This window comes from Salvia hispanica, chromosome 5, assembly GCF_029641045.1.
Source record: "Salvia hispanica isolate PSC_SH4W2 chromosome 5, Shi_PSC_v1, whole genome shotgun sequence".
Classification (NCBI taxonomy): domain Eukaryota; kingdom Viridiplantae; phylum Streptophyta; class Magnoliopsida; order Lamiales; family Lamiaceae; genus Salvia; species Salvia hispanica.
In genome coordinates, this window is record NC_142696.1 from 10,723,676 (window position 1) to 10,749,141 (window position 25,466).

The window sequence follows — 25,466 nt, forward strand, 5'->3', positions numbered from 1 at the left end:
CGCACCGCGAAGACTGTTATTGATGTGTTTGATGGAACCATATGCCTGGACTATCATGGGGAGAAATACACCTTCAACATTGAAGAAGCTATGAAAAAACCGCTTGATGTTGAAAACTTGCATGTTGTAGATGTAATTAACCCCCTAGTCCAAGAATATCTTGAGACTGAACTAATGCAGGAACAGTTTGACAATTCGGAGCTGAGCCAGACTGTAGAAAAGGAGGTGACAGGATGGTGTGAAACTTTTTTCACACAGGACTTGACAGATGATCAGATCAATGAAGCGATCATGGCATTCTGCCACCAGCCACTATCATTCCAATCAGCCAGATCTGTTCAGGAGAAGAGCCCAGACGAGGGAGCGAATCTAGAGGAAATGGCGCCAAGAAGTAAGGCGGAGAACCCTTTACCTCAGGAAGCCATCACACCGAAGAAGGAGTTGAAAACTTTGCCTGAAAATTTAAAGTATGCATACCTGGAGGAAGGAGAAACTTGTCCAGTGATAATTAACAGCCGCTTGACTGAAGACCAAGAGAGTGCGCTGCTGGAAGTAATAAGGAGGAACAAGAAGGCCATAGGGTGGACACTTTCTGACCTAGTTGGAATTAGCCCTGATCTTTGCATGCACCACATCAGACTAGAGGAAGGGGCAAAGGCTCGGCGTGATCCACAAAGGAAACTGAATCCAAACATGAGGGAGGAAGTGCTCAAGGAAGTTCTGAAACTACTGTCCCTTGGAATCATATACTCTATTCCAGATAGCGAGTGGGTCAGTCCGGTTCACATGGTACCGAAGAAATCTGGAATACAAGTGGTGAAGAATGACAAGAACGAGTTGGTGCCTACTCGACTGGTCACTGGATGGAGGATGTGCATCGACTATAGGAAACTAAATGAAGCCACCAAAAAGGATCATTTTCCTTTACCATTCATTGACCAGATGCTAGAGAGGCTGGCTGGCAAACAGTATTTCTGTTTCCTCGACGGATATAGCGGTTATTTCCAGATTTTCGTGAACCCAGAGGACCAGGAAAAGACCACATTTACATGCCCTTTTGGAACTTATGCCTACCGAAGGATGCCATTTGGTCTATGTAATGCACCAGGGACATTCCAACGGTGTATGATGAGTATTTTTTCGGATCTACTAGAGGTGTGCATCGAGATATTCATGGATGATTTCACTGTATATGGAGGCTCATTTGACACTTGTTTAGCCAGCCTTGACCTAGTGCTGCAAAGATGTCAAGAGAAACATCTAGTTCTGAATTTTGAAAAATGTCACTTCATGGTAACTGAGGGGATTGTTTTAGGTCATGTGGTCTCTGAAAGAGGAATACAAGTGGACAAGGCAAAGGTGGAAGTGATTGCAAAGCTACCTTACCCTACAAATCAAAAGGAAGTTAGAGGATTCCTCGGTCACGCAGGGTTTTATCGAAGGTTTATCAAGGACTTTGCAAAAATTGCGCAACCACTCACTCATTTGCTGCACAACGATGTGGAGTTCGAGTTTGATGAGGGATGCAAGAGGGCATTTCAATTGCTCAAGGATAGACTAGTGTCCGCACCAATTATCAGGGCACCAGACTGGAATCACCCTTTTGAGATAATGTGCGACGCGAGCGATTTCGCTGTGGGAGCCGTCCTAGGGCAGAAGATAGATGGGAAAAACTACGTAATTTTCTATGCGTCCAAGACACTAAATCAAGCTCAGAAGAATTACGATACTACGGAGAAGGAAATGTTGGCTGTCGTCTACTCGTTCGAAAAATTCCGCCCTTATCTTCTTGGGTCAAGGGTTATTGTTTTCACTGATCATGCAGCAATAAAGTACTTGCTAGCTAAGAAAGAATCAAAGCCAAGGCTAATTCGATGGGTCCTACTTCTACAGGAGTTTGATTGGGAAGTAAGGGACAAAAGAGGAACAGAGAATCGAGTGGCTGACCACTTGAGTAGAATTCATCAAGGAGATACGGACGAGGCTATTCCCGATGTTTTTCCCGAAGAGCATTTGTACTATATGGACGAACCACCTAGACCGATAAGCTGGGAATCTGTCTTAGTTTTAACCGGTCCAGGAGAATCTGATCGAGGAAAGCGCGTACGTAACGCAGAACCATGGTACGCAGACCTGGCAAATTACTTGGTCACGGGAGAGGTGCCAAGTTCAGAGGAAGCCTCCCGGGCCCAGAAGATGAAGCTTAAAAGCGAAGCCAAATATTACTTCTGGGATGATCCTTATCTTTGGAAGATGTGTGCAGATCAGATAATTCGACGTTGCATTCCTGAATGGGAACAAAGAGATGTACTCCATCATTGTCACTCCTTGGCGTGTGGAGGGCATTTCGGACCAAGGAGAACCGCAAGGAAAGTTCTAGACAGTGGATTCTACTGGCCTACATTGAACAAGGATGCCTTTGAATACTGTCAATGCTGCGAAAGGTGTCAACAGACAGGGGGAATCTCGAGACGAGATGAGATGCCCCAAGTGCCCATAGTGATCTGCGAAATTTTCGATGTTTGGGGGATGGATTTTATGGGCCCATTTCCGTCGTCGTACGGAAATGCTTACATATTGGTCGCTGTAGACTACGTTTCCAAATGGATAGAGGCGAAGGCTACGCCCACTTGTGAGTCTAAAGAGGTGGCCAAGTTTCTGAAGTCAAACATTTTCAGCAGATATGGAGTTCCTAGAGCGATTATCTCAGATCAAGGAACACACTTCTGCAACCGCACTATAGAAGCGCTCATGAGGAAATACGGCGTGCATCATAGATTGTCTACACCATATCACCCCCAATCGAATGGGCAAGCTGAAGTCTCTAATAGGGAGATAAAGAGTATTTTGGAAAAATCAGTTAACACCACAAGGAAGGATTGGAGTAAACGCCTTGACGATGCTTTGTGGGCGTATAGAACTGCTTACAAGACACCAATCGGGATGTCACCTTATAGGTTGGTGTTTGGGAAAATGTGTCACTTACCCGTGGAAGTGGAGCACAAGGCATACTGGGCCATTAAGGAAATGAATATGAAGTCTGTGGCATGTGAAGAAGAAAGGAAGCTGCAATTACAGGAGCTGGAGGAACTACGGCTAGAGGCATTCGATTCAGCAATGTGGTACAAGGAAAGAACGAAGCTCTGGCACGACAAGAACCTCCGGGTCAAGGAACTTCAGGTGGGGCAGAAAGTACTTCTATTTCAGTCCAGACTCAAGCTAATGCCAGGGAAGTTGAAGTCAAAGTGGGTAGGTCCATATACCATCGTTGGCCTCCGCGCACACGGAGCAGTGGAAATCCAGGGAAGTGCTCCTAACTCGGTCCCTTTTCTTGTTAATGGCCATCGATTGAAAGTCTATAGGGATAATTCTGAGCTATGCGTAGTGGAGGAAATACCACTACGTGCGCTCTCAGTTATCACTTAGCCAGACAAAGGAATATTCTCGATGAACTCCTGGGTCAAGGGAAATGTTATGTTTTTACACACTGATCCAGGGGATTCGAGAATATTCAAAGGTAATTGTACATAGTTTAATTGCTTTAGAAGACAAAGAAAATCCAAACAAAATAAAAATTCAAAAATTTCCAAAAATATTTTCGAAGACCCAAACTCAAAGGGGGTTTATGTCTCGTACTTTAACCTTGACCCAGGAGTCTGGGGTCTTCATATTTTTTTAGGTCGCGGTCAAGGGAATCAATTAGAGGAAGCTGAGGAGGCCATGCCAAGTGAAGAGGTGGAAGAGCTTAGGAAGGAGGTGCAGGAGATGAGGAAAGAAGTGCAAGACGTTAGGAAGGAAATGCAGCTGATGAGGAAGGAGATGATGAAGGAACTAGGTGGGGTACGAAAGGAACTCAATGGGAGTCGGGAGGAAGTGAAAGGTCTGAGCAGCAACGTAGCAGATTTGGCCACGAAATGTGCCAAGCAAAGTGAAAGAGTGGCGGAAGCTGTAGAGATATCTACGAGGATGTTGAAATGGCTGCATCAGACGCTTCCCTTGACCCAGTCGAAGTCGACTCCTGGGTCAAGTGGCGAGGCACAGAAGATCATCCACAGCAGTCCCTCGATCAAGCCATTCCAGCAGTTGACCACCCCGACTATTCCCGAGAAAGTTCCAAATCCACCAAGGACGAAAATGCTAATGAGGAAACCAGGACTCGATCAAGCTGCAGAAGGAAAGGAAGAGCTGGAGCAACCAGCGAAGAAGAAAGTGAAAACAAACCGCCCCAGTGTTCCACCACCGTCTGGCTCTCGCGGGAGCCAGCCCCAGAAATGAGCAATTTCCCCAGACCAAGTAAATTTTAGTTTTTGTGTTTCTTTTCTGTGTCTTATTTTCATGTTTTTGCTGTGTTTTATGCTACCTTCTCCCACTTAGCCCAATCCTTGGTCTAAGTGTGAGAAGTTCTGTGTTTTCTGTTGGTTTGTTCTTCTCCCACTTAGCCCGTTGCTCGGTCTAAGTGTGAGAAGTGAAATTGTTGTTTAATTCTGCATTGAATTCTCTGTTTTCCCCCCTTCACGACGATGGCTTGAGGACAAGCTTGAGTGAAGTGGGAGGGGGAGAGGAATCAATGCAGTGTTATTATGCTTTGAGGAGTCGTAGGTCTAGGGGTGTGTCGCATGAACTAGTGGATATAATACGGCAGATTCCCTTAGGGAGAGCAATTGAAAATAGGAGGTATTCCAACTTAGAAGCCTGATTCTTTAGTAAGCCGAACCAATCTGAATGAAGCGAGAACGATAGTAAATGCCTTTACTTGCTCAGTTGTGAAGCCCTACTCTAGAGGTGAGTTATAAGCCTGTGATAACACTTAGAGCTAACATATGTCAAAAGTCTGCCACTGAATGCTGAAGGAAAAGAGAAGAAAAAAAAAAAAAAATATAAATAAAAAAGGGGGAAAGGAGAAAATATATAATCATAAAATCTGGAGGTATAAGCTGGACGAAGTCCAGAGGAGGAAATAAAAAGAGAGAAAAAAATCAAGGAGGTATAAGCTGGACGAAGTCCAGGAAATCAAGGAGGTATAAGCTGGACGAAGTCCAGGAAATCAAGGAGGTATAAGCTGGACGAAGTCCAGAAAGAAAAAAAAAAAAGAAAAAAAAAGGGGGATAGTGACGGAGGATAGAAGGAGGAATTCTCATAACCCGAGGTTTCAGTGGTTGGCAATAACTTAAGAGAGAATCGGTCCTAACATCCCTGGTGAGGAATGAGTGATCGAGTGAATCTAACAATTGGGGAAGTAAAAGGCTATCTTGACGAGCTGACAGATTGGCTAGGTAGAGGGGAGAAAAGGGCCTATTTGGAGGAGTGCAGCCTGTTGGATTGATCTTAATCTTGTGGGGACGGTTGCCTAAAAGTTGAAACCAGTTCATGCATATGTGTTTATATGTTTTCATCCTATGTGATTATGTACTCTTTGTTTTAGTGTCTAGCTTTGCCTCAGTTGTGTCTAGGTGTAGGAGTTTTGTCTAGAGTCTGTAGAGTCGGTCAAGGGGATAACCATGCTTGAAATTCGCCTTATTCTTCTTTTCTTCTTGTCTTTATACTTGAGGACAAGTATGGTTTAAGTGTGAGCAGTTTGATAAGGCTAATTTCATGCATTGGTTATGTAGTGAAAAACATCACATTTCTGCTGGATCTAACAAGTTTTGTTAAGCCAGGTGTTTGTGTAGCGCTAGATCCAGGAGATGCTGGAGGAGGATATCTAGCGAGGAGCAGGAACGGAATCACGAGGAAAAGCTAGAGGAAGGAAGCCAAAAGCTGAGGGCAATCAAGTCAATCAATACCTCGCTGGGCCCCACCTCGAAGCTTATAAATAAAGGAGTGCGCAACAAGAATGGCAGATCCGTTACACTCCACACACAGTCACGCTCTTAGCTCACACACACTAGGGAAATGGGGAATTGGGGGAGGTTTTCGTTTTCGTGAATTACGTATCAGTGCACCACCGTCCCTTGAGGGCGAAGAAACAATTGTTCTCTTAATTTCTGTTTACTACTCTGTTCCGTCTCGAACTTCACTTTTGGAAGTCGAGCTTGCTGTTTTTGTTGCTGGATTAGTTTAACCGTTCTGTTTACGTTTGATTTGCCTTGATGAAGTTGGATTTCGTGTTGATTATTATGACGCTTGCTATTTCGGAGTGTTTATTTGAGATGCTATCTTGAATTTGTTGCTGAATATCTTAATAGATTTGAGAATCATGGCTATGGAGTTGTGTTTGGTTGGTTTGTTGTTCTGATGCTTGGATCCGGAGTGGATTTAGCATCCGAAGTATGGATCTGAACAGGGGAGGTGAATTTCTGCATGAAATTATGGGAAATTTTGTTCTGCCTGGTTTGCTTCGTCTAGCAGTTTAATTTCCGTCGTTGTTTCGTTTACCGTTAAAATTATGTTTCCAATCTACATCTGAGTTTGTTTTTCTCGATCTCTGCATTTATTTGTGTTCGTTGAAGAAGATGAAGTCATTTTCAGTTGATGCTTTAGTTAGTTAGGCTGCAGATTCGATTCTGTCCGTACTTACCTTTTTCAGAGTTTGGTCCCCACTTGTTTTAATCTCCTTGGTCTAGAGATGTTCGTAGAAGTCCCAGATCTAGTAGTTGATTTGATTTAGTTCTTATACATAATTCATTTTTTTGCCTAGATCTAGCAGTTAGCATAGCATACTTTATTTCCAAATTCACTTAGTTAAATTCCTCAACCCAAAATATGCGTGGCAGCAGCCAACCCAAAAATAGTTTCCAATTCTCTACGCATGTATTTTACGAGTCCATCTCTGTGGGATCGATCCCTACTTCCCTGTGCTAGTTTAGTATCTGTGGTTGAGGGTTTTGAAGGTTTGCTTGCGTACCAACGACCAGACTTCCAGTCTTGTGAGTCTCTAGACCTTGTGATCTAGTTGATTTACTGGATCTAGGAAGTGTGTAATTAGAAATTGAAAGGATACAGCAAGCAGAAAATCAACTCTTCAATTGCTATGTGTTAAATTGGAGTGAATATTTAAATTATATGATGTGAGACTAAAATGGTGATGTGTTATTTGATATTGATGTTGTATATGACGTGGATATAAGATTTGTGCAATGAATATATTTATCTATAGTATTGGAATTAATTGGTGGAATATATGGATATATAATTGGTTCAATGGACATGTTTGATGTATGGTGTTGGAATTATTCGAATCATGGGTTTAAAGAAGATATGTGACTGTTTTGCTCTGAATCTGATATACAATGGCAAAAGACCTACGGGTTATATACAATGATAATGGACCTACGGGTCAAAGAAAATATGCAAAGAGGTGCCTTCGTGGAAAGGTCAAATCAAAGAGGGGCCTTCGTGGAAAGGTCAAATGATTAAAAGGGACCTGCAGGTCGTATACAATGGAAATCCCGGGCAGATACCAGGCTTGACCAGTCACAGAATAATAAATTGAACAGAGTGGCATATGCATATGTATATGAAATTGTTTCTAATATTTGTTGGTTATTGTTATATATATTGATTAAAGAATATGTTTGATTTTGAGATGTAGAATTAAAGGTAAGGTTTATATACACTGAGTTGTGGCTCATATAAACCATTAATATTTTTCAGGAATAAGATATGAGTGAAGGATTTGGTTGAGATGAGTCGTAGGAATTCCATATGTTATTAGGGTCGGCGGCTAACGCATTTTGGCAACTTCTCTTCCTCATCATTTTTGCATGTAAATAAGCGTATAGTATATAGAGTGGTGAGAGGATCCCACTACAGTTTAAAATGTTTGAAATATGTACTTGATAAATAGTGGATTTTGAAACAATATAATATGTGCGCTTTATGTACTCGAAATGTGGATTATTTGTTATAAATTTTGAATTTATTTATAGTAAGTACATACGTAATAAGGGTTGAGGTGTGACACTTCCTTCAAGTTTTGACTTTTATGCCCTTGTTAATGATCATCCCAGCTATCCTTCTTCTCCATCTCGAGCCTTTTCTCTGGCATGCATCCTGGTCAGTATTGCACCCTTCTAGCGCCCTTTTCACTTGCGTCACCTGAATCATCTCCCACTGACTTGGATCCTTTAATCCTACACACTTGAGCAACTGTTTTGCAGATAATACATGCATTTCACGACATACTGACCAGTAACCAAGGCTCAGAATACGACTTATCACCTATTCGGCAATCGGCGGTAGACCTCCCACTCCATCTCATTGTTGTTCTTCTTCTTCGTCGGGGTAGTAGTCTTGGTCCGTTTGTACTTGGGTGTTCCAATCTAGCTCTTGGTTTCTAATGTTAGCCGAACACCATCGTCAAGTAACATGGTGGCTTCCATATTTTGGTCGGATAGTCTACTTTTTCTATCATCCAAGACGTTGCCTCCAACACTAAAAGCGGACTCGACGGCGACAGTGGAAGCCGGAATTGAAAAAATCTCCTTGGCCATTGATGCAAGGATGGGAAAATCTTTCTCATGTGTTCCCCACCAATCGAGAACGTCGATTTGGTTGGGAACGGGACCTTCATCTTCATTCAAAGAAAAGCGTGAGTCAAAATATAAATCTAACTCACTTACCGTACTCCTTGCCGACGAACTGCCGCTGGTGGTGTAACCGTATAGGTCGGCCAATTGAGATTGTGCGTCGGGGTCATCAACTTGAAAAAACCCAAAACTGTGTTGTTGATGAGGGGTGGGTCGTTGTCTCACTTGGTGGGTACTGTTGTACTTGGCTTCGTATTCGACAAAGAAAGTTCGCAACTCAAACTCAAATGCATGTTTGATGACGGAGAGATTGGGGAGGTTTATTTGGAATGTCTCGGACAAACGTATGTTGTTGTCCTCATTGTCATCCGATTGCAAAGACCGAAGTGGTTGAAAATCAATAGAACTCAAATTGTTGTAATAAAATTCTAAAATCTTCAAGGTACCGACTAATTTCCATTTCGGATCCAAAACCTTTGCAATCAAAAACACTGTTGGAATCTCACTGAAATACTTAAGTCATTTGTCAATCATATAATATAAAACACACATCAACTCAGGATTTGAGACGGAATTTTTCATAGCCGTCTTAAAACCAAGTGATATATACATGCAATGCTCTAAAACACGAACATATGTGCAATAATAAACACCCAATAACTTTACAGTCGCATTTTTGAAACCTTTGAACAATTTAAACAAACTCATGCTTTGCTCCCAACATGCATGCGATAGATATAAATCAGGAACGGGATAAGTCCTAAAAATATCAATCAAATAATCTATATGCTCCAAAGTAGAGTTCAAACAATCATATGTGGAGTTCCATCTAGTAGACACGTCAATTGTAAAATTTGTGTACCTGATCTTCTTTTGATGACAATATTTCTTCCAAGCCTTACCAATGTGAGGACAATGTGAGATTCCAATTGATCAAATTTACGCCAGTTCTAATAGGATCAACATGTTTTTGCCACAAAGTAAGAACATCTTGTACACATAAATTTAAAATATGACAAATGCATCTTTGATGAAAGTATTTACCATTTATAACCGTGGCACAAGCCGCAATTAAGTCAGCAATACTTGCAGTGTTAGCGGTTGTATTATCAAAACCAACAGAAAAGACCTTATTGCACAATCTATATTCATTCAAAACTTGAATAATCAGAGCAGTAATTGCAGGTGCTGTGTGTGGCGTAGGAAATTGTCTAAAACCAATCAAACGCTTGTGCAACGTCCAACTATTGTCCAATATGACATGTAATGCCCATATAAGAATTTCTTTGAAAAGCATCAGTCCACACATCAGAGCAAATGTTTACTTTGTGACCCAAGGTGGACAAAAAACGTGTTACTTATTTTTGCTTCTCAAAAAATTGTCTGTTGTTAGATTTTTGATGTGAAGTTGCGGGTATTCTTTTAGCACCGACATTAAAAGCAGTTTGCATAGTAACTTCATATTTTTTGTCATCAAAAAAATTGAAAGGCAAATGCTTCATTGCAGCCCATCTAACCATAGCATCTTGGGCGACTTTATGATCATATTTAATAAGAGGCGTACCTGTTGTTTCAGACGCACCGGACGAGAAGTTTAGTTGGATTTGGGATTTGGCGGTCCCATATTCGATCGGATGCTTTGCCTTTAAATGACGATGGAGAGTACCATAGCCCCCACCGGCAAAAAAGGGGTAGGATTTATCGCAATAGTTACAATATGCGACAAATTCATTGGTCTCTTGTTGAGTGGTTGCATCTAGTACCGGGACTTTTTTATAATGTTTAACAAAAATATCCGATTTCAAGGCTTTTTTATTAGTCTTACCCCGCCCGGTTTGAGTTTCAGGAGGAGGAACCGCTTCATCATTTTCACCAACTTGTCCGGCGCTCGTCGGAGGATATTGTGCAGATCCTCCACCATTACCATCGTCGTCGTCGGATAATAAATTCACGTTGCCATAAGAGTGATAAGACTCGTAACCTTCACCGCCGGCGCCGCCACTCATGTTGCTAAGTACCATGGCAGCCCTATGATCTTTTTCGGCCTACAAATATTATATATAAAGTTATAAACGGTATAAATAATGTATAGTACCAAAAACAAGAATTTGTAAAATTAATATTCGAACAACTTACTTGCAAACGCATAGCGGTTTGTCGGGAAACCTCATCCATAACCTCACGACGACTAGGGCGCCTTGATTTCCGACGACCACTTTGATTTTGGTCTTGGGCAATTCCCTTGTCCCGATCACCACGACGACGAGATGAAGACATTTTTTGTAAATTGAAAAATAAAGAGAGAGTATAACAAGAGTAGTGATGGATGATTATGATAGACAATTGAAGTAAATTATAAGAACAATTTGCACAAATATAGTAAACAACTTGAACAATTAGAGAGAATGGAGATAGAGATGAGAGAAATTGTGAGATTGAGAAGAGAAATTCTTATTAACACAAGAATGGGATGAGTAGAAATGAAGGAGAGAGGGGGTATTTATAGGAGAAAAAATCAGATTTAATAAAATAAATTAAAAAAAAATTGAATTTCATAATTTTGAAATCGGCCGGTTTACCGCCTGAACCGCCGGTTCCTGACCGGTTTCCGACAAAACCGGCAATTTGGTCGCCGGTTTCTGACACGAAACCGCCGGTTTCTGCCCGTTCTGCCACCCTACGCTGCAACCCTACGCCTGACCGCCTGAAAAAGCTGCCGGAACCGGCGGTTTCTGGCCGGTTTTCGACCAAACCGACGATTTGGTCGTCGATTTCTGACAGAAACCGCCGGTTTCCTGCCCGTTCTGCCACCCTACGCTGCCACCACCTGCCGCCTGAAAAAGCCTGCTGGAACCGGCGAACCGTCGGTTACGGTTCTTCATTTCTTGAGAACCTGAACCGGCCCGTCGGAACCACCGAACCTTATCCGGTTCCGAACCGTTGCCGCGGTTCCTGTTCATGGTTCCGAATCGCCGGAGACGGTTCCGGGCCGGTTCAGCCGGGCCGGTTCGGTTTGGTGACCTCTAACCCTAGAGATCAGAGCCTCAAGCCTCCCTATATATAGGGAAAGGAAGGAGGATTGAGACAACACTTATTATCGGCTCTCTCCCGAGCTGAGTCTCGAGCTAAGTTTACTCTCCATTTTCCCTGTCTTGATTCTACAAACTTGTAGTTAGGGGTCTAGGTGTTGGTTTTGTAACACCCCTTATCCAGCTTACACTTAGCCGAATAGGAGACGTCACAAAGCGATACCATTAATTATGGTGAATTAAAAATCTAATCTTCAACCATTAAACTATTCGTGAGAGTTCTACAATTCTTTACAAACACAGCGGAAGCTATTGCAAGTATTGCAAGTATGCCGCAAGCCATGATTAGTAAGTAACTCTTTGAGGATGAAGCCGCCGTTATATAAAAGGAATTTTGTTTGCCAATTTCCTAACAGACAAAGTTGTAGAATTTCTAAGACTGTCATACTCCTTCGCAAGTAATAAGCACATTTTTATATTCTTTAAGTCCTATGTTACTTTGTCTATTTATCCGCCATTTATCCATTATTACATATATATTTGTGACATATTTATTTATCAACTCAGATGAGAATTTCGATGTCATATTCCTGATAACTAGCATATACTTGAAATTCAACGGTGCACAGCATAATAGTAGAATATCTAAATCAACCAATTAACCACAAGTTCAATGTCGACTCAATAAATATCAATAAGCATATAGTCATCACAAATCACATCGCATAACCATAGCACCATATCATCATGCTCAGTTAACCTCTTGGATACACACAGATAATTCACCAATTCAAATCAATATCGTTCAAGCATACTTAATCAAGTTCAACATCAACACAAACATCACATCATTATGTCCTCATCCACGTGCTCGGCGACCCCATGGGTACACAAACAACAAATAGCCCCCGCGTGAGGCCCGATCAATTATATAATATTATATAATATTTCCACCGCGTGTGGACCGATCGAATAAGCTGCAACACAGTTTATTCATGCATGTACCGCCTGGCCTTATAGCTCATGGGGCAATTCATCATCTTATTGAACCACCTGGCCTTATAGCCCCATGAGTGAACATGGTGCACCCACAACTTATACCGCCTGGCCGTATAGCTCACGGGGCAAATCATCAAATATCATAAACCGCCTGGCCTTATAGCCCCATGAGTAAAGATGGTGCACAAAACATATCATTGCCACCGCGCGTGGCCCGATCGAATCAATCGCATCACGTGACATGTCAATTATGCCCAACGAAATCAATCAAGCACGTGGCATCATAGAAATCATCAAGCTCACTCATATATCCATTCATTCAGTACCATATTTTATCCAATATTTCCATATTTTATACGGCATGTCCAACTATGTTAACATATCACAAATGCATAAATAATCACATAGAATCATAAGTTTTCGATCTAACACGTAGTAGCACATAGCACCACACACAAGAGGATTAAGCTATAAAATGTTGAGTATATTACCTGATAGAGTTATGAGCATAAGCCCTTTACCACCTTAACGTTCTGGTCACTCCGGATCCTCTTTCCTTTTTACTGTTGCCGATAAGCTTCTTGCTTCGTTTATTAATCACATAAAACTCATAGTAATCTCGTTACCTCACACTTACTCTATAAGCTTTTATAATAATCTCAATTTCTATATTTCTTTTGTTACCAATCTTATTTCTTCAATTATTACTCAACAATCCTCATTATCATCATATTCTCTATATTTATACTTTAATCTTGTTTATTCTTCATCATTCGGTGTTAAAATAACAATCACTATTTACCGGCAACTATTTACAACTAAAGTTGATAACTTTTATAAATTCATAAAAAAAAATATCATATTGTAATAATTAATTCTCAAATCAATTATGCTCATTCCTTACATCATCATTTATGAAAATATATATATACATTCACTTCTTACCCATTTTATCTCATCACACCTAGGCCTGCTTATTCGACCGGTTCCGTTCTAACAGGACCGGTTGACCGGTTAACCGGTTTTAAATTTTCATAAATTCTACAACCGGAACCGAAACCGGAACCAGAACCGATCGGTTCTGGTTTGGAACCGGCCGGTTAAGAACCGGTCGATTCCGGTACCAAACCGGAATCGATGTGTAATTTTAATCCGAATTTATTTATAATTTAAATAGTTCAATACTAAAAAAATAATAAGCCAACATCTAGAAATATAACAAATAATACATAAAAAATCAAGTAAATACACAAAAGTACAAACCAACAATACAATAATATTATATATGGATAAGAGTGATGCCAAGTATAGTAGGTCGGAATAATTTATGTTAGCAATTTTTTAATAAAAAAATAGGAGTTCTAAACTTTAGCAATTTTTTTAAAAAATAAGTTTTAAAATTGAATTCCATTTCCCCTTTTTGGCTAAACAAATATTCAATGGAAATTTCTAATATTACTAATTGATCTGGTTGTGACTTTTTGGTTTATAACGGAACAGTTAATAAATTATTCACAAACATGTTAAAATCGTATATTAAATGAATTGTTACATATATTTGTTATAAAGTTAAATTTCTATCATATGAAATGATATTGTAATTATATAAGTTCTTTTGGAAATTAAAAACAAACTTATTGATGCCCTACTTATTGTAGTTAGTTCATCAAAAATTGATTGGGGAAATAATTGTATATTCAAAGTATCACGGTTTAAACATTTTAAATACTTCAGAAACAGAGCTCGCAAATCTAACACTTTTTAAATCTAAAAATCACTCAATGTTTCAAATTATTTTATTTTAATTCAAAATTAATTCAATTAAATTAGATTTATTAGTATATTAAATTATAAAAAAATAAAATTGAATTATAATCCGGTTCTCGGTTAGGAACCGAAACCGACCGGTTCCAAACCGGAACCGGTTTTATTTAAAAAGTTGGAACCGGTACCGGAACCGAAATCGGAAAATTCGGTTCCGGTTCCTCAATTAACCGGTCAGTTCCGGTTCCGATTCCGGTTAACCGAGAATCAGAGAACCGTTTAAGCACCCCTAATCACACCTTTCAAATAAAATTTCCAACATTCTATCACTATTCCTAATTACTATTCACATCTTATAATTTTAAGTGAAACAAACGTTTTATAACTAGTAAACATCCGTAGAAAATTTCCCATAAATTTATGTAAACATTTATATTTTTCTAAGATCCTCATCTCATGATCGAATCATCTAAATAAATTCCTTCACTACTTCAACCTTATTCTATTTCATCTTTAATATCCTAGCCAATTCATAAAATATACCAGGTGCTCATTGAATTTCTAATAAACTTCATAACCTATCTTAGATCAAATCAAGAGAATTCATATCTTTTTATTTATGTTTTTTGTGGGTTTATAGGTTCTATATGAGATTAATTTATCAATTATAAAACAAAGTTCTCAATTTATCTCTAGATCTTTCTAGCTTCAAATTTAAAGTCTCTTTCACCATATCTAAAACCCAATCAAACATACACTTATTCAATTTAAGCAAAATTAATAGTATGGATATAATTCCAAGATTTCAGTCCAGGCACAGTGACACTTCATCTCGAAATTAATATATATTGCTTATTATCTATAGCTTATAAATCAATTCCATAGTCCAATCAAGAAATTAGCACAAATAAACAAAGGGCTCGGAAGAAAGATCTTACTGTGTGTTTCCGAGAACGAAGACAATGGAGGAGACAAGGCATCGGCCGGAAACCATCGAACGGCCGTTGTGGCGTAGACTTCTCTTCTTTCTTCTTATTTCCTTGGAGTGCATCTATTCTGTAGTTGTACACGGAGAGAGAGCTGACATACAATAGAATGATATGGAGAGTAAACGGCGAAAGGAGCTTCGTGGCATCAATGACGGAGAACGGCGACATCGTGTGTCACTGCCCCTCCCTCCCCCCCCCAGAGTGTATGTTTAGATTCTAGAGAAATCGTGCATATTCCTCACTTTTCTATATATTTTATATTTTTAAATTGATTAATCATATATCTAATTTCTAGACCATTCTCCTCAAGATATTTTGAAAACACATTAATCCACTAACACAAAATTCTCTGCACTTACTTAGGGAAAACAATTTTATTAAATCTTTAATTAATTAGATGACACACAATATTAGAATGCATTTCATTCCTATATTAATCGATGGTAATGATAGTACTCTATTTCACTAATTCCTCACTATCATATACTAGTAGTTATTAAAATTAAGGAAAAGTTTCATATTTTGTGTCAAATTACTAATTTATTGATATGGCTATTCTTATATAACTTAGTTTTGAGATTACCATTACTCAATCATAATTCCATGATAGCGAATTCCGTCCAAGCCTATTTTTGGGATGTTATAGGTTTGGTGGTGTTTTCTTAGTTTTTAAGTTTGGTTGTTTAAGTTCCACCCTCCGAGGAGGGCGAAGATACAATCGTTTAAATTTCGTTCTACTACAATATATTTTTGGAGCTTTTCTTAGCTTCAAACTTCGTATTTGTGAAGAGATTTCTGGATCCATTTATTTGTATCTGATGTTTTGAATTAGTTCACTGTTCTATTCATCTTATCTTATGAGTGTTATTTTTGTTTTGAGCTGAATCTGTTTGGTTTATTGATGTTCTAAGTCATGAAAGTTTCACGTAGTTTGGTGGTTTACAATTCGAATAGCTTGTTTACTTTGATTGGCTGCTTTTAGCAATTGATAATGTAGGAGGTGAGATCTTAGTGAGTTACGTTAGATCTGCTTTGATTGTGTTGGATTCCTTAGGATGTTGTTGAAATACGTAGATCTAGAGTTTTGCATTCTGAGTTTTGCATGAACTATGGTTTCCGCCGTTTAAATTATGTTTCACATTGATCAAGTAGATTAGAAGCAATAGGTATAGTTGAGTTTACTTGTAGATTCACGTTATGGTTGCTTTGAATGTTAAATTTTATATTGTTGCAGATTGTTAAAGGATGTGGTGAAGAAGATGAAGTAGTTAGAGATTCAGATCTAGTATTGCAGCTTTATTCCTTATTTTTCACATGCTTTTCATATGATTGTTAGCTAAGGGACCTGGTCCCCACCTTTACCGTTATCCTTGTTTAGCTATTTCGGGAAAGTCTATCATGAGTCTCGCAGTTTAGTTCAGATGATTTTTAAGTTGATCAATTCATATTGGGTCTAGTCAGGGATCTATGGAAGGTTTTGGATATGACCAAACACAATTAACTTTTTACTAATTAAATTGAACCCACAATTTAATACAAGATTATATTGGAATATTATTAGAAGCCACCACATAAATAATATTTCCCTGTCCATCCAAATCCGAAATTAAAAGTAATTCGGGTTTCCGTTTTATCGTTCATTTTCCGCGCTTAAGATATATGGACTTAATTAATTAACATCTTATTAATTCTAAGAGTGAACTTAGCAAGAAACAATTATTTATTATTCATGGAATAATTAAATTTCAACTGGCCAGTTTCCGAATAATAAAACCTTGTTCGAGCTCCTCTTGAAGACATTATCAAACGAGACTCACCTCGCGCACGATTCAACATAATAGCAATCCTAGCACCGCTAGATATTAATTACCACTACCCAATATATCAGGATTATTGGGTTGCAAACACCCGCAACATTTGATAAGTCAAAGTAGTGCATAATCAATACTGTTTGCTCAATGCTAACATATACTCATTAAGAAATAAATATTTATCAAGACCTCGTCTTTCAGTAGATATAAAGACGTGTCTTGTTGTTAGAAATATACAGACTGACATTGCAACCTTTCACGATAGGTAGTCTAAGCCTATTTGGGTTGTGAAATTCTTCTTTTTCTTTGTTTAGAACTGACCGTATTACCTTATAGTGGACGACGCCCACAACCGGTCTACTAAAACAAAGGCTTAGACTTTGTTTGCTTCTTATACGTTTAAATGTTTAAACAACCTTTTTGTAAATGCATAGGCAAACACAATGTAATAATATAATGATTCTATTCGTGCAAATTTCTCGAATAATACTGAATCGGGTTAAAATTGGATTGTAGAGTTTTTCGTATACAAGCAAGATTCTATTCGTGCTCGAAACATGTTTTTTGGTATACTAAATCTAACATTATAAATACCGGAAAATTATACAACGAAAGTTACCTAAAACACTAAATTACAAAATGTGCTCACTCGGTGTCATCCTCGGAATCTGCCGCCTCATCTTCATCCCCAACAGCCTCCGCCTCCGCCTCCGCCTCACTGTCGAACGTTTGCAACTCCAGCTGGCCGCGCAGCTGATTGATTAGGGCCTTGTACATCCCAATCCGCCTGGCCAACGGGTCGGTCTCGGTCGTGTACCGTCCCAAGACATCGATCAGCTGCCTTTGTTGCTGAATCTCCACGTTGGTGGACAGTACATCCGTTGGGGCAGACATTCCCGTGTGGGATCCAAACGCAGAAGCACCGGCGGCTCTAGCATCTTGGATAGTGGATTGCTGGCCTTGGGGACATCGGCGGGTGGCGGGGGCTCCTCTTCGACCTCTTCCTTGAGGTCGATAAACTGCGAGCCACTGCTGCTGCCCGGATAGTCCGAGTCTCGTCCGCTTCGGCGCAGACGCACCCGCTCCCTTACATATGGGCCTGAATTTCGGAGACTCCCGGAGAATGAGATATTCATCCCAGTAGTTGAATTTGGGATGCTTCCCTCCCCTCGATGCATCTCGTACGACAGAGCCCTTATGCCGGCTTCGCTACGGCCACTCTCGGCTTGGTGGAGGTTATTCTCGTGGAAGCCCGAGAACCTCTTGACGGCGGCCTGAACCCTCCCCCTTTTTTTGCGGATCTCGTTCACATTCCGCTGCGCCGCGCCTTCCAGCTTGAACACATCGTAGGCCTCCAAGACGCGGGACCAGAAGGCTCTTTCATCCATTCCAACAGCCGCATCCTCTGTGACTGAGCACCACGCCCTTGCCATAGCAATGGACTCCTCTCTCGAGTAGTAGCCCCCCTCCCTCCGCCCTTGCTGCCTCCGACTCTCCCACCATCGCAGCCACCGAACCAGTGCCGATGACGGGGGCGGTACAGGATTCTCCCACCACCCTGGACTCAAACCATATGCTCTGATGTGAAGGAATCAAAATGAGCAAGGGATTGGGTGGGTGGGATAGAGGGAGTACTGGTATCCATCGGCAGATTGTTCACCGCGTCCATGTTGGGCCGGTAGTCCCCATATGGCGATTGGGGTTGACCAACTGTCCTATAAGAGGAGGACTGACCCCGATACTGGGATGGAGGGGGAGGGCCACCCCACGTCTGTGATGGAGGGGGAGGGCCACCCTACATCTGGGATGGAGGGGCTCTCCACATTTGTGATGGAGGGGGAGGGGCACCATACCAATAACTCCCTTATCCGGCCATTGCCCCCACGTCGACGCCGGTGCTGGTGCCGACACTCGCGGCACCAGACCCACTGCTGTGATACCTGCTGCTCGGGTAGTGCGATTCTCCCGTGTCAGGGGAATCACTGTCGTGGCTTGGCATTGTGAAATAAATCTAGAGAGATGCAAATATGGTTGTAGAATTGTAGTGTGTGAAGTAAAAAATGAGGAATAGGTTGTATTTATAGAAATAAATTAAGAAAAAAATTCAGATTGCACCGCCGCTTAGACTTCTGCCTCCACCTCGACCCCACCGGGTATCTGGCGCTTCCTCCACTGCCGCGGCGCAATAGGGCGCCATTGTGTGTCCACCACTGTTCTGTGATCAAGGTTCTTTTATACAGAAGTAAACACAATATAATAAAATTACTTATTCTAAGCAATAAAAGTAAATTGTAAAATTTATACTATAAGAACCTGCTCCAAATTAGTACTCTGATTCGATTCGACAACCTCAAATGGAAGGTAGCATTTCTTATTTCACTAAACAGCATTTGGAATACCATTCTTATTAGTTATTTACTTCATCAGAGTATTAATGCTAATAAAAGTCGATTAAGCCAAAATTCTGTCATGTGAGGATGCAGAAAATTTAATTGTAGTTAATTGATTATCATTCAAAAATTCAATGTACAATGCCAAACCAAAATTGATCTGAAATTAATCATAAGCAATTCATAATCTAAATTAATGATTTTTTCTAAAATAAATATACAATTGATGTTAAAAGTAATCTTTGAGAATGCTTTGAACTAAACGTTTAATTTCTGCAAAATTTTGAAAATTCCTCTTTTTCTCCCACTGAGATTTAGGATTCGAGACACCACTGTCGATCCTTCACCATGAACCGACTCCAACCTCCTCCTCTCGCATGGTTGTTGCGATTTAGTTATGGAAGAACTGAAATCGCAAGCTCAATCACACCTACGCACGATCCACAGCGTAATCGACACAACAACTCCACAATCCACACAACACCACCAATCAATGCCAAATCAACAAGATCAACACCACAATTTATAAAAAAACAGAGAACTCAAGTAATCAACTAATAACACCAATTGCAGAATGTAATACAGATGATTTGATAGATTCAGATGATCAAATAAGAACAAAGGAATTGAACGATAATGAAATGCGAACTAAACTAAGATAGAAGTGCTTCGGATCCACGATTCTCAGCCCGAGCTCAACGGAGAATCACCGGATCACCGGATTCTCACGATGACCCTAGCTCGCAAGCTAACACACTATTTTCATGACTGCAATTGAAGAAGATGGCCTCTGTATTTATACTCCTCATTTTTGCCTTCTCTCATTTCTGTATTAGCAGCTGACGTGGCACTCCAGATGGCACATAAGTTTTGTGATCGTAACATGGTTTTCTCCAATTTGTGATTTTTTTGGTTGACCGTTTGAGTAGGCGCGTGTAGGTGATTGAAGAATTTAGGTCAATTCCTTCAAATCGCCGATTGTGTAAAGCTGATTTCATAGTGCAAGGTGAGAGGATTTCTGGATTTGTGATGTTGTCATTTTTTTTAAATATTTATTATTTTTACTCAATTTGTTTTTTTTTAAAAACTATTAGTAATGATCATTTATCTATTTCTTTTATTTAGAGAAATTAGTATTAAATTTTTGTTAATTTGAATTTGATTTTAATGCTAATGTAATCTATTTGGGAGAAAAAGTTTGGGCCATTTTTCTTTATTTTGTTTTGAGTTTTAGGCCTTCCCATTTAATTTTATTTAGCCCACTCTATAATCAAGTATTTGGTCCAGTTCATACTAATTTGACTGACATATTATATTTTTTTCTGTGGCCCATCATCGTTAAAAATAAAATTGATTTTCTTTGGATATGTAATTTCGTTTATTACAATAGCTGTTTAAATTTGTAAATTTTTGCCTATTTCTTAAAAAAAAAATTGAAGATTTAATTATGCTTAATTTATTTTGATTCAACTAATACATTTTTTTTTTATTTGTGTAGCTTATGTTGTTGGATCTGAGAGTCCCATAGTTATAAATGATGTTGTTTTTGAGCAACATAGTTTGTGTAATTTGAGAGAGTAATTTCGTTTTTTCTAAATCCTTAGATTTGTGAGTGTTGTATGATTTTTTCACAAATAAAAAATATACGTATTAAATTGTGTGAGGTGTGGATTTTCTTTTTTAGATTAGTTCGAAAGGTTCATGCTTTTTTATAATTATTTACAAATTGCAATTATTTTTTTTAAAATTGTCTGGTCGTGCATAGCACGGGTGCAAAAACTAGTTATCATTAAACGACATCCCAAATTCTTGAAATAGCAAGGTTTTAGCAGTTACTACTTATTATCGTTAAACATCCCAAAGAATTATTGTCATTTTGGGTTGTCTACAATTTATAGAAACATTTACTATATTCCACATTATAGTATGTGAATGACATTCCATACTTTTTACACTCACAATCCATTATAAAATAAATACCAAAAATGGATCTTATATTCCACTCACTTTCTCCCATTATTTTTATATTCACAAAGTCAAATAATTTCTTAAAACTCATTCAAGTTAAAAGGGCTCTTTAAATGGTGGAAGCAAGGTGTAGTTAGTAACCTTTGATTTTGCTTTTTCCTTAAAAAGTACCCAAAACCGAACCAAATAATTTTGGTTTGACTATTTCAACCCAAACCAAACAAGATTGAATGCAAATGAGTATGCATTCATTGATGTAAATTTGGTTGGAGAGGAATTAATGGTTGGAGACTGAATATCTGCTTCTGAATCTGCATCACTGTGTTTCACTGCACCAGTGCATGTAGAGAACACCATAACAACTGAAAACAACCTCCTCCCGAGGGGAAGAACAAGTCAAACCCACAAATGGAACAATATTTCTCAGTTTACTAACAAAAGGAGAGTAATATACAAAGGAAAACAAAAACAAGTCTCGAATCTCTTCTTTCATCCGTGGAGGCGGAATTGAGTCTCTGAAGTGCTCGACTGCGTTTCTCCATCGGGCGTCTTGCGTTTTCGGCTATTCCCACACGGGAGCCTGTCACATGAAGAATCTCAAAAACTAAAATGGAGCAAACAAACTACAAAAGGACAAGATTTATAACAAATACTATAAAATACCCCAACTGTAGGGTGGTGTCTGAGGTTTCATCTGCAAGCCCACCGTTGCATGCTGTTTCAGGACTTCTGGATGACTCTTCTTTCTTGACTGGGTCCCTTTCTTTATGGTACTCGATACAGAGTGGCGTTGGAGAACTGCTCAGCGGGTAAAAACCTCGAAGCTCTTCAACCTACTTTTCACGTGGATCCATTGTTATCTTCAGATATGCAAAGAAAAAAATGTGACTTTATGCATAAATGAAAAGTGCGTTCACCTGTCTACGTAATGTCTCATTTTCCAGCACAGCCCGTTGTTCCTGCAAATGGGAACAAATTAGTACGACGCTGAAAAACATCTGCATTTACATGATTTTGAGTTACCTAGTCAAAATCAATGTTTTCATTTAAAAATTTAGTAAATTCCGAGAAAATTTCTTACCTGCATTCGACACTGTGCCAGCTCTTGCAATAATAACTGCTCCTGTAAATATGTGAACTCCGAATATGTCAGAGAAAGTAATATGAAAATGTGATCCAAAATTTATTAAGTAGAAAACCAGTTAGTGTTTGAATGATGAACCTTCCTATCCTTTATGCACATCAACCCTTCACTTAGCTGTCGTTCAAGTAGATGCAATTCTTGTGAGCTCATGCCCGTTAAGTCTTTACCCATGAGTCGCCTAAACACCCAACCATCGGGAAGCTATAAAAGGGATTTTCAAAATGTTAATGGGAAAATATAGTAAATGAAATCATACAGCTGCTTCACTTTAAGCTTTTCTATCTCCTCTTTGAGGACATCCGTCTCCTTGGGCTGTGTTGGCTTCTGTAAAGATAATAAGAACTCAAAACACAATTCCTTCCGAACTAAACAAAGAAAAGATTTATGCTTTTAGCATGGTGAATCAGCTAAATAATCAATCAACTAATTAACCAAGGAAAAACAGAAAGTTGTACTGAGAAATAGCATACCTCGGGCTCGAGTTCCGGGGCAGGACTCTTTGTAGTATCCACACATTTCTTGTATCTTGATAGTATTTTTTTCATACTGTGAAATATAGGCAAAACAATGAAATTGGAATTAGATGATGTTCTGCATCACTAGTGTATTCTATTAGCCATCAAAGTTGATGAAGATACATCAAACTGGGTTAAATAAACAGTTTTTCGACCTGAGTTCAAGAAACAATCCGACCTCAGAAAAAATTAACCACAAAAAAACGACACCAACCTTTCACCAGACCTAAAAAAAGAGCAAATTTCCTTCACCTGAATGCTACATTTTCAGATTTTGCCCAACAATTTCAATGGCTAAACATTGTCTGACCTTAGAATCAAATCCTAGTTAAAATACTCCCTATGAGATGAAGAAAATGCTATAAGAAATTGCAAAAAATGAAAGAAAATTCAGGACTTCAGGGCGACAACTGCCAAGGCAGCATCAGAGTACCGAAAATTTGCACATTTTATATAACTGACACCATTCCACAATCACCCCACATCAACTAGAAAAGAAGAAGGATAGGCTCCAAATCTCCCAAGTTATATAGAAAACATTGAGGCATTATAACTACATTGGTTTTAAATGACAGTCAATATTTTTAAATCAGCAAAGTATTTTTGTGAATTTAACACGGCCAAGACACTCTAATACATTTACTCAGAATCTCAGATCAAACAAATGATCATAGTTTTGCCTCAAAAGATGGTCTTATTCCTTCTTTTTTTGTCGCATATGGCATAATAGAAGCACATCGGGGTTTCATTAAGGCAATAACATGAGACTGCTGACAGATAGTATTACATAACATGTCCCAGATGAGGCATATCCTTTAAACAAGTCCAATGTGAACAATACTTTACACACACAACTGCTAAAAAGTGTAGATGCTTTTAGAAATGTGATTACACAATGATAAACAAGGCATGAAGTAAATAACAATAAATCAACTGCAAAAATATACTTCTCATTTCCAGGTTGACATGATCAAGTCCTTGGAGAACTTTGGATCAAAGTGAAGTCAAATTAAACTTTCATTAAAAATTCAATAAGAGTACTCTGCTTCTCATCTCATCACAATAATGGAAATAGAAATTATTTTAGTAGCATTCCCAACTTTGAAACTGCAAACACTAAAGATCAGCAATGGAATCTTCAAATCAGCATATATCTTCTTCGCAGATACCACAGTGGCAGCACACCTCATTTTGAAGTTTGTAGTTCTCTTTTCAGCCATTAGTTCATAATCCAACAGTGAGAGCATCAAAAAATAAACCAGGCTCACCCCCACCCCAAAATAAGTGTTTCAAACTTAATTAACAACTTCCAGCACCAAGATTAAGATAGAAACAGAGCAGTGAAACATTCATATACAGATTTCAGAAATGCTTAAAAGCTTATTTGCAATCTATTTATGCAATGTTCCATTGACTTTACCTATTTCAACATCAAGATAGCTTCAATATTACTACAATTATATGGTTTCGAGAAAATAACACTAAACCATACAACGAATACAAACTCACATATTTGCAAAGTGCAAAACAGGGTAAAAGGTCATTTGAAACTGCCAAAATGTGCAATCTAAAATGAGAACAATAACTGGCCAAAACATTAATCAGCATAAATGAAGGAAAAACTCCAATCAATTCACACCAAAAGGAAGAAAAAAATTAAATCTTGAATCACCCAAAAACAAAGCAAACATGCAAAGCCCTCACTGCAACATTAAATAAATCACCCCCAAATTCCGAAAAAAGAATCAATTTTTAACAAAAATCCCAAAATCAAACCCCAAAAATTCAATCTTTAAGAAAGAGAATGGCATGCACACCTTGAATTAGCAAATTCAAAGAGTTTCCCAGTGTTGGAAAAAATAATAACAGCAACTTCAGCCTCACACAAAACAGCCAATTCATTAGCCTTCTTGAACAAGCCCGCCCGCCTCTTTGAGAAGGTGACCTGTCTGCTATTGACATTCTCGATCTTTTTAATCTCAATCTTGCCCCGACCCATTTAATATCCGAAAATGGAAAAGAGGAAAAGGGTTTTTGGATGAGAGGAGAGAAAAAGGGGGTTGGAGAAGGGGGAAGAGAGGGGAGTATTTATAATCCCACAAATGGCACTGAAACGGCAAGCTTTTGCATGGTCTACTCTTGTATGCGGTGCATGACACTCTCTCTCATTTCTGTCTCTCTTGCCACATTAAGCTCTCACTTTGCTTTTATTGGCCATCTACGCGGGTCCCACTTTCCACTTTTCAGGTTTTCATATTCATATTTATGTTCAAGAATGGGTTTGTACAGTTGTATATACCCAGTGAAAATCGTTCAAATCTGCCTAGGTTTGGTAAAATATTTTTGACAAGGCTAGTATGAGAAAACGCTGCCAAGTGGGCGATTCTAT

At 39.1% G+C, this 25,466-nt stretch overlaps 2 protein-coding genes across 6 annotated transcripts; both read right to left on the reverse strand.

Moving 5' to 3' along the window:
• Positions 1 to 7,772: 7,772 nt before the first annotated feature.
• LOC125187188 (uncharacterized) lies at positions 7,773 to 15,462 on the reverse strand. Of its 5 annotated transcripts, none has more exons than XR_016130919.1 (4): positions 15,199 to 15,461; positions 10,605 to 10,709; positions 9,513 to 10,513; positions 7,774 to 9,418 (listed from the first exon to the last, which is right to left on the reverse strand). XR_016130919.1 is itself a non-coding variant. In XM_048083725.2 (3 exons), exons 1-3 carry the CDS (start codon positions 15,415 to 15,417, stop codon positions 9,827 to 9,829), a joined length of 1,011 nt encoding a protein of 336 aa, XP_047939682.1. In that variant the 5' UTR covers positions 15,418 to 15,461; the 3' UTR covers positions 7,774 to 9,826. The 5 variants fall into 5 exon arrangements, 1 of the variants encoding a protein (XP_047939682.1); XR_016130920.1 differs by having other exon boundaries at positions 7,774 to 8,088; positions 8,161 to 10,513; XR_007170580.2 differs by having other exon boundaries at positions 7,773 to 10,513; positions 10,605 to 12,647; positions 15,199 to 15,462.
• Positions 15,463 to 21,760: 6,298 nt separating this feature from the next.
• On the reverse strand, positions 21,761 to 25,222 carry AGL15 (AGAMOUS-like 15). The gene is made up of 8 exons (XM_048088334.2): positions 24,895 to 25,222; positions 23,033 to 23,108; positions 22,819 to 22,886; positions 22,641 to 22,740; positions 22,500 to 22,541; positions 22,336 to 22,377; positions 22,082 to 22,251; positions 21,761 to 21,998 (listed from the first exon to the last, which is right to left on the reverse strand). Exons 1-8 carry the CDS (start codon positions 25,074 to 25,076, stop codon positions 21,908 to 21,910), a joined length of 771 nt encoding a protein of 256 aa, XP_047944291.2. The 5' UTR covers positions 25,077 to 25,222; the 3' UTR covers positions 21,761 to 21,907.
• Between the last annotated feature and the right edge of the window lie 244 nt (positions 25,223 to 25,466).